The sequence below is a fragment of the Dipodascopsis tothii genome (genome assembly GCF_038497935.1).
Source record: "Dipodascopsis tothii strain CBS 759.85 unplaced genomic scaffold V1510scaffold_35, whole genome shotgun sequence".
Lineage (NCBI taxonomy): Eukaryota > Fungi > Ascomycota > Lipomycetes > Lipomycetales > Lipomycetaceae > Neoaidaea > Neoaidaea tothii.
Window position 1 is genome coordinate 71,817 of NW_027118019.1, and position 11,380 is coordinate 83,196.

Consider the following 11,380-nt stretch of genomic DNA (forward strand, 5'->3'; position numbering starts at 1 on the left):
GCCGGGGGGGGGGGGGGCCGCCGGCCCCCCGCCCCCCGCGGGGCGCCCCCCCCCGCCCGCCGGCCGGCCCCCCCCCCCGCGCGGGCGCCGCCGCCGGAGGCTCACCCGTGCCACGAGCCTCCGGCGGCGACTCCGTCGAGGGTGGCTGCCTGCGGCAGGCCCGCACCGCTGGATCCGGCGGCGGCCCGGCCGCCTGCCCGGCCGCCTGCCCGGCCGCCTGCCCGGGCACGGCGCCGCGCGTGGCTTGTGCAACGCCAGATCGACCTGAGCCGCACGGAGTGCGGCTCACGCGCCCTGCCGCAGCCGTCCCGCTGGCCGCTGGCGGCCCTCGCGGCACCGGCCACCGGCCTGCCCGCACAGGCACTCGCGTCGGTCCGTACGAGGGCGCGCCGTCGCGGCCGGGCCGCCTCCAGCCGCATCGCGTGCGGCTCGCTCCACGCAGCTCCGCCGGCGCCCGTGGCAGAGATCCGCTCGCCCGCGCGTCTCTCGTGCAACACCAGATCCGCCAGCGGCAGGACCGAGCCGCATGGCATGCGGCTCAGCAGGCGCCGCCCGGCCTCCAGCCCACCGTCGCCAGCCATCCATCGCTCGCCGTCCGCGCCGCCCAGCCATCCATCGACTCACCTTCCTTCCGCGTCAAGTTCTGGTAAATGCCCTTCGCTAAATGATACATCTCGGCTCCTCAGGCACGCTGCGGTCTCGTGACGGTAGGTCCAGGCCTGTGATGCTCGTACCGTCTGCGGCGCCTGTGTCTGCGGCAGAGTCGTGCCGTGTGCGCCTTGGGCAAAGCTGAGCCGCATCGTCCCAAACCGTCTCCGGCCCCGGCGAATTTTTCACGCGCAGCTACACGCGCAGGCCACGACGGGCCCAGCGACAGCGCCATGAATCTCTACATCGAGGCGGCCAAGTTCGTCGAGGCCAAGAATGCGTCCAAGAAGCAGACGGTGGAGAGCTGCCCGCCGCTGCTCGATCTGGCGTCAATCGGCAGCCGAGTCCAGCAGACGGCCGGGCTGAAGACGGACGGGCGGCGGATCGTGGCGCTGCTACGGTCGGCGGCGCGGTACCGCATGCTGCTGGACACGGTCCTGGTCAACTCGGGCATCCTGGTGGCCGAGCGCGGGCGGCTGGGCTACGCGCACGCGGTGCTGCTGGTGCACGATCTGCTGGTGTCCAAGACGGGGATCACGGCCGGCAAGGGCCCGCTGAAGGACGCCGTGCTGCGGCACCGCACGCGGCTACGGGCCGAGCTGGTCAAGGCCAAGCTGAGGCTGCAGATCGGCGACCTGCGGACGTGGAACGCGCCGGCGGACGAGGGCGGCGACCGGCAGGTGCGCTGGCTGCGGGTGAACCGGCTGGTGGCCGGCCCGGGCGAGCTGGCGGACGCGGCCGCCGTGGCCGCGCTGTTCGGGTTCGCGCCGACGGCCGAGTACCCGCCGGCCGAGCGCACGGTCTACGCGGACACGTACATCCCGGACCTGTACGCGGTGGCCAACCGGCACACGGGCGCGCTGACGGCGCTGGCCGAGTACCGCAACGGCAAGGTCATCATCCAGGACCGGGCGTCGTGTTTCCCGGCGTACGTGCTGCGGCCGCGGCCCGGCGACGTCGTGCTGGACGCGTGCGCGGCGCCGGGCAACAAGACCACGCACCTGTGCGCGCTGACCGTGGCCGACGGCCGCCAGCAGGGCCGCGTGGTTGCGTTCGAGCGCGACCCGGCGCGGGCCGGCGTGCTGCGCAAGATGGTGGCGCGCGCGGGCGCGCGCGTGCGCGTGCTCAACCGCGACTTTACGATGCCGTTCGACGACGACTCGCTCGGCGTCGACCCCGCGTCCGTCACGCGCGTGCTGTGCGACCCGTCGTGCTCCGGCTCGGGCATCTTCCGGCGGGCGGACGGCGCGGCCGCGGCCACGCTCGACGACGACGAGGAGGAGGCCGGGCCGTCGACCGAGAGCCGGCTCGTGAAGCTGTCTGTGTTCCAGACCGAGATCGTGCGGCACGCCATGACCGCGTACCCGAACGTGCAGACGGTCGTGTACTCGACGTGCTCGGTGCACGCGCAGGAGAACGAGGTCGTCGTGCGGAACGTGCTGACGGACCCGGCGCTGCGGCGGGCGGGCTGGCGGGCGATGGCCCGCAAGGACGTGATCCCGGCGTGGCCGCGCCGCGGCCTGCCGGGGCCGCTGGCCGAGGCCCAGGCCGAGCTGGCGCAGCCGGCGGAGGACGTCGCCGACGGCTGCGTGCGCGCCGAGCCGGTCGTGGACGGCGGCATCGGCTTCTTTGTGGCCGGCTTCTGGCGGGACGCGGCCAGCGCGGCCAGCGCCGGCTCCGACGACGCCGCCGCCGACGCCGACGCCGACGCCGACGCCCCCGGCGAGCCCGAGTGGGCCGGCTTTGACGACTAATGCTCATGCCACTAAAATACAACCCAAAATGACGACCGGTAATGCAATCTGTCGGCCTAGCCGACCCTCATCTCCAGCACGACCACGTTCTTGTACAGCACGCGCGTCCGGCACACGCTGCACTCGCCGCCCTTGGCGTTCGCGTGGCTGCTCGCCGACAGCGCGCGGTACACGCACTCGTAGCAGTAGAGGTGGCCGCAGGGCGTGGCCGCGACCATCTCGGGCGAGTCGAAGCAGATCACGCACGTGAAGTCCGACAGCTTGGTCGAGCTCTCGACGGGCAGCTCCTTGATGGCCTGGACGTCGTCCGAGGCGACGTCCGCGCCGCCGTCGGGCCCGTCGGCGTCGGGCGCGGCAAAGTCGCCGCCGCGGCTGTCGGCGTCCGTGATGACCGTGGGCGCGTCCTTGTCGTCGCGCCGGCGCTTGCGCCGCTCCGGCGACTCGGGCTTTGGCCGCGGGCTCGGCCGCGCGCTCGACCGCGAGCCCGGCCGCGAGACTGGCCGCGGGCTCGGCCGTGGGCCGCGGGCCGGCCGCGGGCCTATGCGCTCCGAGACGAACTCGACCTCCACGTCCACGGTCTCGTCGTCGCTCAGGTTGATAGCGTCTGTCGCCGTCGCCCCGCTCACGGCGGCAGCGCCCGCGCTGCTGCCGCCCGTGGGCTCCCGCCGCCGCTTGCGGCGCGCGGGCGTGCCCTGTGGCTCGATTTCGACAATATCGGCCTCGTCCTCGCGCGGGCTGTTGCTGCTGCTGGCGCTGCTGCTGCCGGCCGGCTCCATGCCGGGGCTGGCGGGGACAGGCCCGCCGGCGGGCTCGGCCGCGCGGTCCGGCCCGGCGCTGGCGGCGGCAGCCGCCGCCGGGGCGTCCGGCGCCGCGCTGTCTGGCCAGCCATCGCCCGCCGGCGGGTCCGATCCGCGGGGGCCGTCGTCGGCGGCCCCCGCGGGCATCTGAACATCCGCTGGCGGCATCCTGTCTCTTGCTCGCTCGTGTCTTGCGTCGCCGCCTCCTTCGGGGGTGCGTGCTGGGGGCCGTGGAGCCGACGAGAAAAGTGCGTATAGTCCGGGTAACTCTGACCGTGGCGGTTAGTTGGGCATGCGAGCCGGCGCCGGGTAACACGCCGCCGGGTAACACGCCGCTCGCGGCGCGGTTGGGGCGACCGCCGCGCTGGGTCGGCCCGGCCGGCTGGAGCTGCACGGCGGCTGGCGAGCCGCGCGGGCCGGCGGTCCGCCGGCGCGGGGCTGCGCTGTACGCGGCCTTGCTGCCGTGCGGCCGCGCACGCCGCACCGCCCGCACACAACGCCGCACGCCGCCCACGCCCGCGCCGGCCGCCGCGCGCCGCCGGGCACGGCTGCAGCCGCGTGCGTCGCGTACGGCGCGCTCTTGGCTGCCGGCGCCGCGCAGCCTGCACCCCGCCGCGGCCAGACTGCTGCCCCGCAGGCGTAGGGCCGCTGGCCGCGGCCCGGTGCCGTGCCGGCCGTGTCCGCGCCACCGCAGTGGCAGTGCGTGGCTTGACCCGGCACCGCCGCGCCGGGTCGGGCGGGTGCTTTGTCAGGCAACACCAACGGCCGGCCGGGTAGCCGCGCAAATTTGCCAGCGCGACCTCTCCTACGCGACCACACACAAAGCGCAGCATCGGACTCGGCACAATGCTCGCAAGACTGAGTACTGGCGGTGCGCTGATCGGGCGGCGCGCACTGTCGACACAGGCGACCGGGTCGTTCCAGCTGACACGGCTGGCGAATGGCGTCCGGGTGGCCACGGACGGCGCGCCCGGGCACTTCTCGGCGCTGGGGATCTACGTCGACGCCGGGTCGCGGTACGAGGCGTACCCCCAGCTGGCCGGGCTGAGCCACATCATGGACCGGCTGGCGTTCAAAGCGACGCAGAAGCGCAGCGGCGACGAGATGGCGGACGCCCTGGACAAGCTCGGCGGCAACTACATGTGCGCGTCGTCGCGCGAGGCGCTCATGTACCAGGCGGCGGTCTTCAACCAGGACGTCGAGGCCATGTTCGGGCTCGTGGCGGACACGGTGCGGTGGCCGGACATCACGCGCGAGGAGGTGCAGGAGCAGCTGGCGACGGCCGAGTACGAGATCCGCGAGATCTGGCAAAAGCCCGAGCTGATCCAGCCGGAGATCATGCACATGGCCGCGTTCCACGGCAACACGCTCGGCAACCCGCTGCTGTGCCCGGAGGAGCAGCTGTCGCAGATCACGCCGGAGCACGTGCTCGAGTACCGGCGGATGTTTTTCACGCCGGAGCGGACGGTGGCCGCGTTTGTGGGCGTCGACCACGCGCGGGCCGTGCAGCTGGCGGAGCAGTACCTCGGCGACATGCCGGCCGCGACCCTGCCGGTGCCGGACGAGCCCGCGCGGTACACGGGCGGGCTGGTCGAGCTGCCGCCGCACGAGCCGATCGGCAACCTGCCCGAGCTGGCGTACGTGCACCTGGCCTTCGAGGGCCTCTCGATCTCGGACCCGGACCTGTACGCGCTGGCGACGCTGCAGACGCTGCTCGGCGGCGGCGGCTCGTTCTCGGCCGGCGGGCCCGGCAAGGGCATGTACTCGCGGCTGTACACGAACGTGCTCAACCAGAACGGCGCGCTCGAGTCGTGCCAGGCCTTCAACCACTCGTACACGGACTCGGGCCTGTTCGGCATCGCCGGCTCGTGCATCCCCGAGGCCGCGCACACGCTGACGGCGATCATGTGCTACGAGCTCGTGCGCTGCATGCTGCCGGCCTACAAGCGGCACTCGCTCTCGGAGCGTGAGGTGCAGCGCGCCAAGAACCAACTGCGCTCGTCGCTGCTCATGAACCTGGAGTCGCGCATGATCGAGCTCGAGGACCTCGGCCGCCAGGTCCAGGTCCACGGAACCAAGATCCCGGCCGAGGAGATGTGCGACAAGATCGAGCGCCTGACCGCGGACGACATCCGCCGCGTGGCCCGCCGCGTGCTCGTCGACGGCGTCGGCAACGGCGGCTCGGGCAAGCCCACCGTCGTCCTGCAAGGCCGCGAGGGCAGCTTCGGCGACGTGCTCGACACCGTGCGCCGCTTCGGCCTCGGCAAGTAGTCGCCGCCCCCTCTGTACATAGTCTACAACCGGGCCGTGCGCCCTCCACTCATTTTTGCTGCCGGCGGTGTCGCAGACACGCCGGCGGTTTATTGTGTTGCACGCTCGCGCGCCTACTCGCGGCTCTTGACAATGTCAATGAACTCGGGCTTCAAGCTGGCGCCGCCAACGAGGTAGCCGTCGATGTTCTCGCACGCGTTGAACGTCGCCGCGTTCTTGCCGTTGACACTGCCACCGTAGATGATGCGCAGCGCGGCGGCGGCCTCGGCGCCGACCTTGGCGGCAAAGTGCTCGCGGATCGCGGCGTGGACCTTCTCGGCGTCCTCCGGGGTCGCGGCGAGGCCGGTGCCGATGGCCCAGACAGGCTCGTAGGCCACGACGACCTTCGACCAGTCGCTGATCTTGGCGATCACGGCGTCCATCTGGGTGTTGACAACGTCCAGCGTGGTACCCGCGTTGCGCTCGTCCAGCGTCTCGCCGATGCAGAGAATCACACCGAGGCCGTTGGCCAGGGCAACGTCGGTCTTGGACGCGATGAACTCGTCAGTCTCCTTGAGGATCGTGCGGCGCTCCGAGTGGCCGAGGATGACCCACTTGGCACCAACGTCCAGGATCTGGTTGACACTGCCGGTCAGCACGACTCGCGGCCGCGCGCCGCAGCTACTTACGCAATCTCGCCGGTGTAGGCGCCCGACAGCTTGTCGAACGAGTTCTGCGCGGCCACCGTCACGGTCGGGGCCGTGACCAGCTCCGCGGCGTACTGCAGGTACGGCGCCGGGGGGGCGATGACGACCTCTGCCGTCGTTAGCGTCGCCGCCAGCGCAGGCTACATACCGACGTCCGACGGCAGGCTGGCCTCGTTGAGGCCGGCCACGATCGTCTTGATCGACTCCTTCGAGCCGTTCATCTTGAAGTTTCCACCAACGAAGAAAGTGCGGGCCTAGACCGTCAGCGCATACGTTCGCGGTCACGTTGCACCGGCCGCGCGCCAGCCGTTGTGACACCCAGAGTCGCAGACGGCCCAATTGCGCAGGTCGCCCGGCTGATCTAGGCGGCAGACCTGCCAAACTGGGCCACCAGGACCGTGCGCGCCCCTGAGGGGCGGCTGAAATCCCTGTTGAGCGGCTGACCGCGGCTGAAGCCGACACCAGTCATGCCGTCTGTCCGACCCCAGCACACGCGCGGCGCACGGTATGGTGTCGCCAACGCTCCCCCCTCGCGCGCCCAAACCACATACCATTTTGAATCAATTACTGTAGACAGAGTCTGGATAGAGTACTGGCTTGGGTGCTGAGAACTGACAGTGCAGGGTAGAGGAAAATATATATGGTCAGAGACCAGTTGTGAAAATTATATGTTGCGGTAGCGCCGCCAACGCTAAACTAATTCTTTGTATCTTGGGTAGCGCAAGCTAATTAGAGCGCCGGAAAAATGGTGCTGGGTCCCCTATTTGTGCTGGTCGCTTGTCGTTGTTTGCGGAGCCGGATTAACTCGTGCGGCTCGCCATTATCGTCGGATAGCGCCTAGATGCGCTGGCCGGCGTAACCAGGGCGGTACGGCCGTGGCCGCTGTGGCCGCCGTCACAGGCCGCCGCGGGCGACCGCGCCACGCGCCACAATCCTCTGTCCGCATCACAGGCCAGTCGGGCAACCGTAGATCGGCACCGGCCCTGCCGGCCGTGTGACCGGCTCCCAAGCCCTACTTACAGCCGCTACGTTGCACCTGTACGCATCGGCCCGCCAGACATATAAGCGGCGGCATACCGGCGCCAGCCGTGCGTAGACACCCACGCGTCTGATCCGACCGAGTCAATGGGCGCAACCATCACGAGGGCGCGGTCGGCCGCCATGACCGGCGTCGGCCGCGGCACCGGCGGTGGTGTCGGCAGCGGGACCGTTTTCGGCACGAGCGCAGCCACAGGCGCCGAGCCCAGCCCGACGTTCAAGCTGGCACTGGTACGCGGTCCGACCAAGCGCGATTCTAACGACTGCAGGCACTGGCCATTGTACGCTCCAAGCCGGCCGACGTGAGTTTTCAGGGTAATTTCGGGCATGCGGGTGTGGCGTCAGTCGGGACGTGGGCCGGGTGCCACCGGCGCGGGGCAGGCGCGGACGCGGGGTGACCGAGCGCGCGTGGCGCCCGGACCTTTGTGCGGCTTGATGGCTGCCCGGGCCTGTGGCGCGGCCGCGGCTGTCTTGCCGACGGGTACCGGTGCGGGTGTCTGCGGGATGGCCGGCCGTCGGGCGCACGGATCGGGCACATGGACCACCGGCTGCGGGGACCCGGGTATTAGTTTAGAAGCCATCCCGGCCCACGCGGGGAAGATTCGGAACGGAACAGCCCCGGGTGGCTGTCAACTACAGTCTACTGCAAGGAGCGGGGAGGGGGAAGAGCCGGGCAGACGCCGAGGGCCGTGGGGCCGCAAAGCCACAGGCACGCCCAAACAGAACTGACGCGATGGTCTAGATTACGTGCGCACGGCACGCACCCAGCTGGCCGACCCCGCAGCGTTCTGGCGAGCAAAGAGCCATGAACAGGCGGCCGAGGCCGAGCGGCTGCGGACACGCGTGGCCGAGCTCGAAGAGACCGTAGGCCAGCTGCGCGAGCGAGTGACAGAGCTCGAACAGACCGACCGCGCTGTGGCTGATGCCGACCACGCCATGGCCGAGGCTCCCGCGCGACCGTCGACGGCCGCGGCGGCCGCGGCGGCCGTCATGGTGGCGCCAGGAGCGCCCTGGTCGCACTACGATGGCTCGCGCGAGCGCGACTCGCTGTCCCGGGCCGCTGCATACTCGCCGGGCGAGTTTTACGAGCGGTACCTGGCGCTTGTCGGGACAGACAAGAACCTGCGACACGCCACATACTATCTCACAACGACCGAGCGCTTCCAGTCGGTTAACTATGAGCGACACATGACCGTCATCGTAGACCGGCTGCGGCTCAGCACCGGCGAGGTACTGCCGCCGTGCTACTTCGAAAAGATCATCCCGATGGTCTTCCTGCGGCTGTACGACGACGCCAACAACGGCGGCGGCAAGTTCGATGGGCGCGGTGCGGCCGATGCCTTGCTGGAGGACCTCATTGAGAGTCTCTACGCGATCACCAGACGGGGCGATACAGACAAGATCGCTCGTGCATACTGCAACCTAATGTTGGAGGTGTGCTCCGTGCCCGAGCTGCGGCGAAGTATGCACGATTTGACGCGCCCAAACTGACCAGTAGACGCCATCACCTCGCTACTAGTGCGCTCGGCTACATTGGCGGGAAAGTTTGCGACCACGCCGCCGTCGTCGGCCATGACTCGTCGACGGCTTGCCACGACGCTGGACCGGTACCTGTACGTTCTCGAGCGGCTGTGCCCGTCCGAGCGCGGAGCGGACTTTGCTGGGCCGCGCCACGAACTGGAACGGACACTATTTGACTACGCGCTCGAGCGCGATCTGGAGGCTGTCGTCAGCAGGTACTGTCTCGTAGCCTGGTGCGACGACGACGTAGTTACGTGCTGAAGAAGATAGTGCTACATAGTAATGGCATGGAATGGAGCAAACTAGGGAGGGTCGCTGCGCAAGGCAGGCCAAAGGTAGAGGTCGCTGAGAGTGGCGTCCGAGCCAGCATGAGGCGTAGCTGGAAGCAGACGCGGCGCGCGGCCGACAACGGCCATGCACACGCGCCGGGTTCGCGAGCACGACACGCTTGTGTTTGCCCTAACCCCATGCGAACATAGTACAGCATTCAGGGCAAGGGCTGGATGTGAGGGTAAAAGAGCAGTCACACTGCAGCCCTATCTGCCGCCACATACTCACACTAAACCCTAAAATTGGCTGTCCCCTAAGCTCCATAGCAGCATCAAGAGACACAGTTTATCACCACACAGCCAACTTTTGATTGCCTGCTCCCTCATCCAACATACGGCCGAAAAAAAGTTACCACTTGTTGGCGCCCTTTTATTTCTTTTTTCTTTTTCACAGTATTTAGATTTTAACATCGGCTCAGTAAAAATGTGAGTACTTGCCAGCAAGCGGAATGGGACGGGGTTGCGTGGTTACGGCCGTCGGCGGAGGAAAAGTGGGTTCGCCGAACGATTTGCAGCAGCAGCAGACAAGATGCCGACCCGACGACAGCCAGACGCAACCATGACCAGACCGACCTGCAGACAAACGGAACGAGTGGACCGTGCTGACAAAACAGGTCCAACCTTACTACACAGAAGCGTCTCGCCGCCAGCGTCCTGGGCGTCGGCAAGAGAAAGATCTGGCTCGACCCCAACGAGGCCACCCTGATCGGCAACGCCAACTCTCGTATGTGACTTTTGTTTTTGCCAGACCGACGGTGGCGAACACACGGCGGCGTGTGCGGGACGTTATGTCCGCAGACGCGGTGCTCGGTGTTGCCGACCGTTGGGCTGATGCGGGAATTTTTTTTTTTTGCAGTGCTAACATCGACCCCAGGCAAGACCATCCGCAAGCGCATCAAGGACGGTGTCATCATCAAGAAGCCCGTCACCATCCACTCGCGTTCGCGGACTCGCACCCTGCAGGAGGCCAAGCGTGCTGGCAGACACACCGGCTACGGTAAGCGGAAGGGTACCGCTGAGGCCCGTATGCCCTCGCAGGTCGTCTGGCTCAGACGCCAGCGTGTCCTGCGCCGTCTGCTCGCCAAGTACCGCACCGCCGGCAAGATCGACAAGCACCTCTACCACGAGCTGTACCAGCTGGCCAAGGGTAACACCTTCAAGCACAAGCGCCAGGTCATCGAGCACGTCATCAAGGCCAAGGCCGAGAAGGCCCGTGAGCGTGCCCTCATGGAGGAGGCTGAGGCCCGTCGTGTCCGCAACCGTGCCGCCCGTGAGAGAAGAGCCCAGCGCATCAGCGAGAAGAGAGAGGCTCTTCTCAACGCTGAGTAAATCCGTCTGTAATGAAGTGCGTCCTTGTATTTATGTTCAAAGTACCAAATATATGTTGCGGCATGTATACCTCAAAAGATCTTTTGGTTCGCATGGATGGATGGATTTAGTCGTTCTCTATAGGATCTAATCCGAAAAGTTTTAATTACATGTACAGCTATTGCTCTTTGGCCGCGCCCGGCTGCTCGTCGTAGATGGCCTGCATCAGTTTCTGCACGCGTTCGGCCAGCTCGCGGTTGTCGGTGATGTGGTCCGTGGCGTACTCGTTGACGCTGCGTGACGCGTCCGACCGGTCGACCGCTCCCTCGACCAGCGCTGCGGTCTTGGTACGGTTGCTGGACTCGGCCTGCGCCCCGGCCTGGCTCGTGATCTCCGCCAGCAAGTCCTCGTGCGTGGCCTGCCGTCAGTTTTGTCCGCGCCTCCACGTACGCTGCCCTGGAACTCCTTGAAGAACTCTTTGCGGAGGGCGTCAAACTGGCCCCGCCGCTTGAAGATCGTCAGCAGCTCCTGCGGAGTCACCTGCGGGCCTGCCGCCGGCTTCTCGCCGTCGACAGAGCCATCTGCAGGCTTGCTGGCGCCGTTGGCCGTCGATTCCGCCTCGGCCCTGGCGCCGTTGGTCTCGACCTTGTTGGCGCTGCCGTCCGCCATACGCACTGCTTGTCAATCGCGTACTGACTGCGTCCCGCGCAACCCTTGTCCCGCTGTGCGTCGCTGTGCCGTGCTTGGATCGCCTGTCACTGCCGTTGGGGCCTGCCGTAGAGGTGCCGTCGGCTATGTCAGACTGCGTGCCGGTGAAGGCGGGTTAGGGCAATCCTCATTTGACGCAAGGACTTGTTTTGGTTGCTAAATTTTGTAAATAAACGATAGCAGAAAACGGCTTCGAATGGGCGCAATCGGTCCTCCCCGTCAACATAAATAGTCGGCGAGGGACCAGAGGTCTAGCCAGAGACCGCAGACCATTTCACAGACGGAGCTGGACGGCGGATGCTCGTCCAGCGCGTCAGTGG

The 11,380-nt window shown here is 67.7% G+C and overlaps 8 protein-coding genes across 8 annotated transcripts in view; 4 read left to right on the plus strand and 4 right to left on the minus strand.

The window, feature by feature from the left end:
• V1510DRAFT_422270 (ADP-ribosylation factor family-domain-containing protein) overlaps window positions 1-790 on the minus strand; it is a 1,744-nt gene extending 954 nt beyond the window's left edge. The window contains exon 1 of the mRNA XM_066934761.1: window positions 625-790. Coding sequence (XP_066787062.1) covers window positions 625-673 — 49 coding nt within the window. The 5' untranslated portion in view covers window positions 674-790. The remainder of the gene's footprint in view (window positions 1-624) is intronic.
• V1510DRAFT_439440 (S-adenosyl-L-methionine-dependent methyltransferase) lies at window positions 404-2,402 on the plus strand (the record flags this gene model as incomplete). The annotated part of the gene is made up of 1 exon (XM_066935602.1): window positions 404-2,402. The coding sequence occupies exon 1, from the start codon at window positions 882-884 to the stop codon at window positions 2,400-2,402; it is 1,521 nt and encodes a 506-aa protein (XP_066787063.1). The 5' UTR covers window positions 404-881.
• V1510DRAFT_422273 (uncharacterized protein) lies at window positions 2,367-3,227 on the minus strand. The gene has a single exon (XM_066934762.1). It carries the CDS (start codon window positions 3,176-3,178, stop codon window positions 2,459-2,461), a length of 720 nt encoding a protein of 239 aa, XP_066787064.1. The 5' UTR covers window positions 3,179-3,227; the 3' UTR covers window positions 2,367-2,458.
• A 517-nt stretch (window positions 3,228-3,744) lies between these two features.
• V1510DRAFT_422275 (MAS2 larger subunit of the mitochondrial processing protease-like protein) lies at window positions 3,745-5,610 on the plus strand. The gene has a single exon (XM_066934763.1). The coding sequence runs from the start codon at window positions 4,046-4,048 to the stop codon at window positions 5,468-5,470; it is 1,425 nt and encodes a 474-aa protein (XP_066787065.1). The 5' UTR covers window positions 3,745-4,045; the 3' UTR covers window positions 5,471-5,610.
• On the minus strand, window positions 5,417-6,813 carry V1510DRAFT_422277 (Triosephosphate isomerase). The gene is made up of 4 exons (XM_066934764.1): window positions 6,708-6,813; window positions 6,305-6,410; window positions 6,139-6,265; window positions 5,417-6,094 (listed from the first exon to the last, which is right to left on the minus strand). The coding sequence occupies exons 1-4, from the start codon at window positions 6,708-6,710 to the stop codon at window positions 5,584-5,586; spliced, it is 747 nt and encodes a 248-aa protein (XP_066787066.1). The 5' UTR covers window positions 6,711-6,813; the 3' UTR covers window positions 5,417-5,583.
• Window positions 6,814-7,237: 424 nt separating this feature from the next.
• Window positions 7,238-9,036, plus strand: V1510DRAFT_247361 (uncharacterized protein). The gene is made up of 4 exons (XM_066930568.1): window positions 7,238-7,425; window positions 7,464-7,509; window positions 7,937-8,656; window positions 8,693-9,036. Exons 1-4 carry the CDS (start codon window positions 7,282-7,284, stop codon window positions 8,974-8,976), a joined length of 1,194 nt encoding a protein of 397 aa, XP_066787067.1. The 5' UTR covers window positions 7,238-7,281; the 3' UTR covers window positions 8,977-9,036.
• A 181-nt stretch (window positions 9,037-9,217) lies between these two features.
• V1510DRAFT_422287 (60S ribosomal protein eL19) lies at window positions 9,218-10,523 on the plus strand. Its single transcript, XM_066934765.1, has 3 exons — window positions 9,218-9,470; window positions 9,659-9,768; window positions 9,919-10,523. Coding segments are annotated over exons 1-3 (567 nt in total). The 5' UTR covers window positions 9,218-9,468; the 3' UTR covers window positions 10,374-10,523.
• V1510DRAFT_422290 (uncharacterized protein) lies at window positions 10,444-11,230 on the minus strand. The gene is made up of 2 exons (XM_066934766.1): window positions 10,803-11,230; window positions 10,444-10,770 (listed from the first exon to the last, which is right to left on the minus strand). The coding sequence occupies exons 1-2, from the start codon at window positions 11,019-11,021 to the stop codon at window positions 10,531-10,533; spliced, it is 459 nt and encodes a 152-aa protein (XP_066787069.1). The 5' UTR covers window positions 11,022-11,230; the 3' UTR covers window positions 10,444-10,530.
• Window positions 11,231-11,380: the final 150 nt, after the last annotated feature.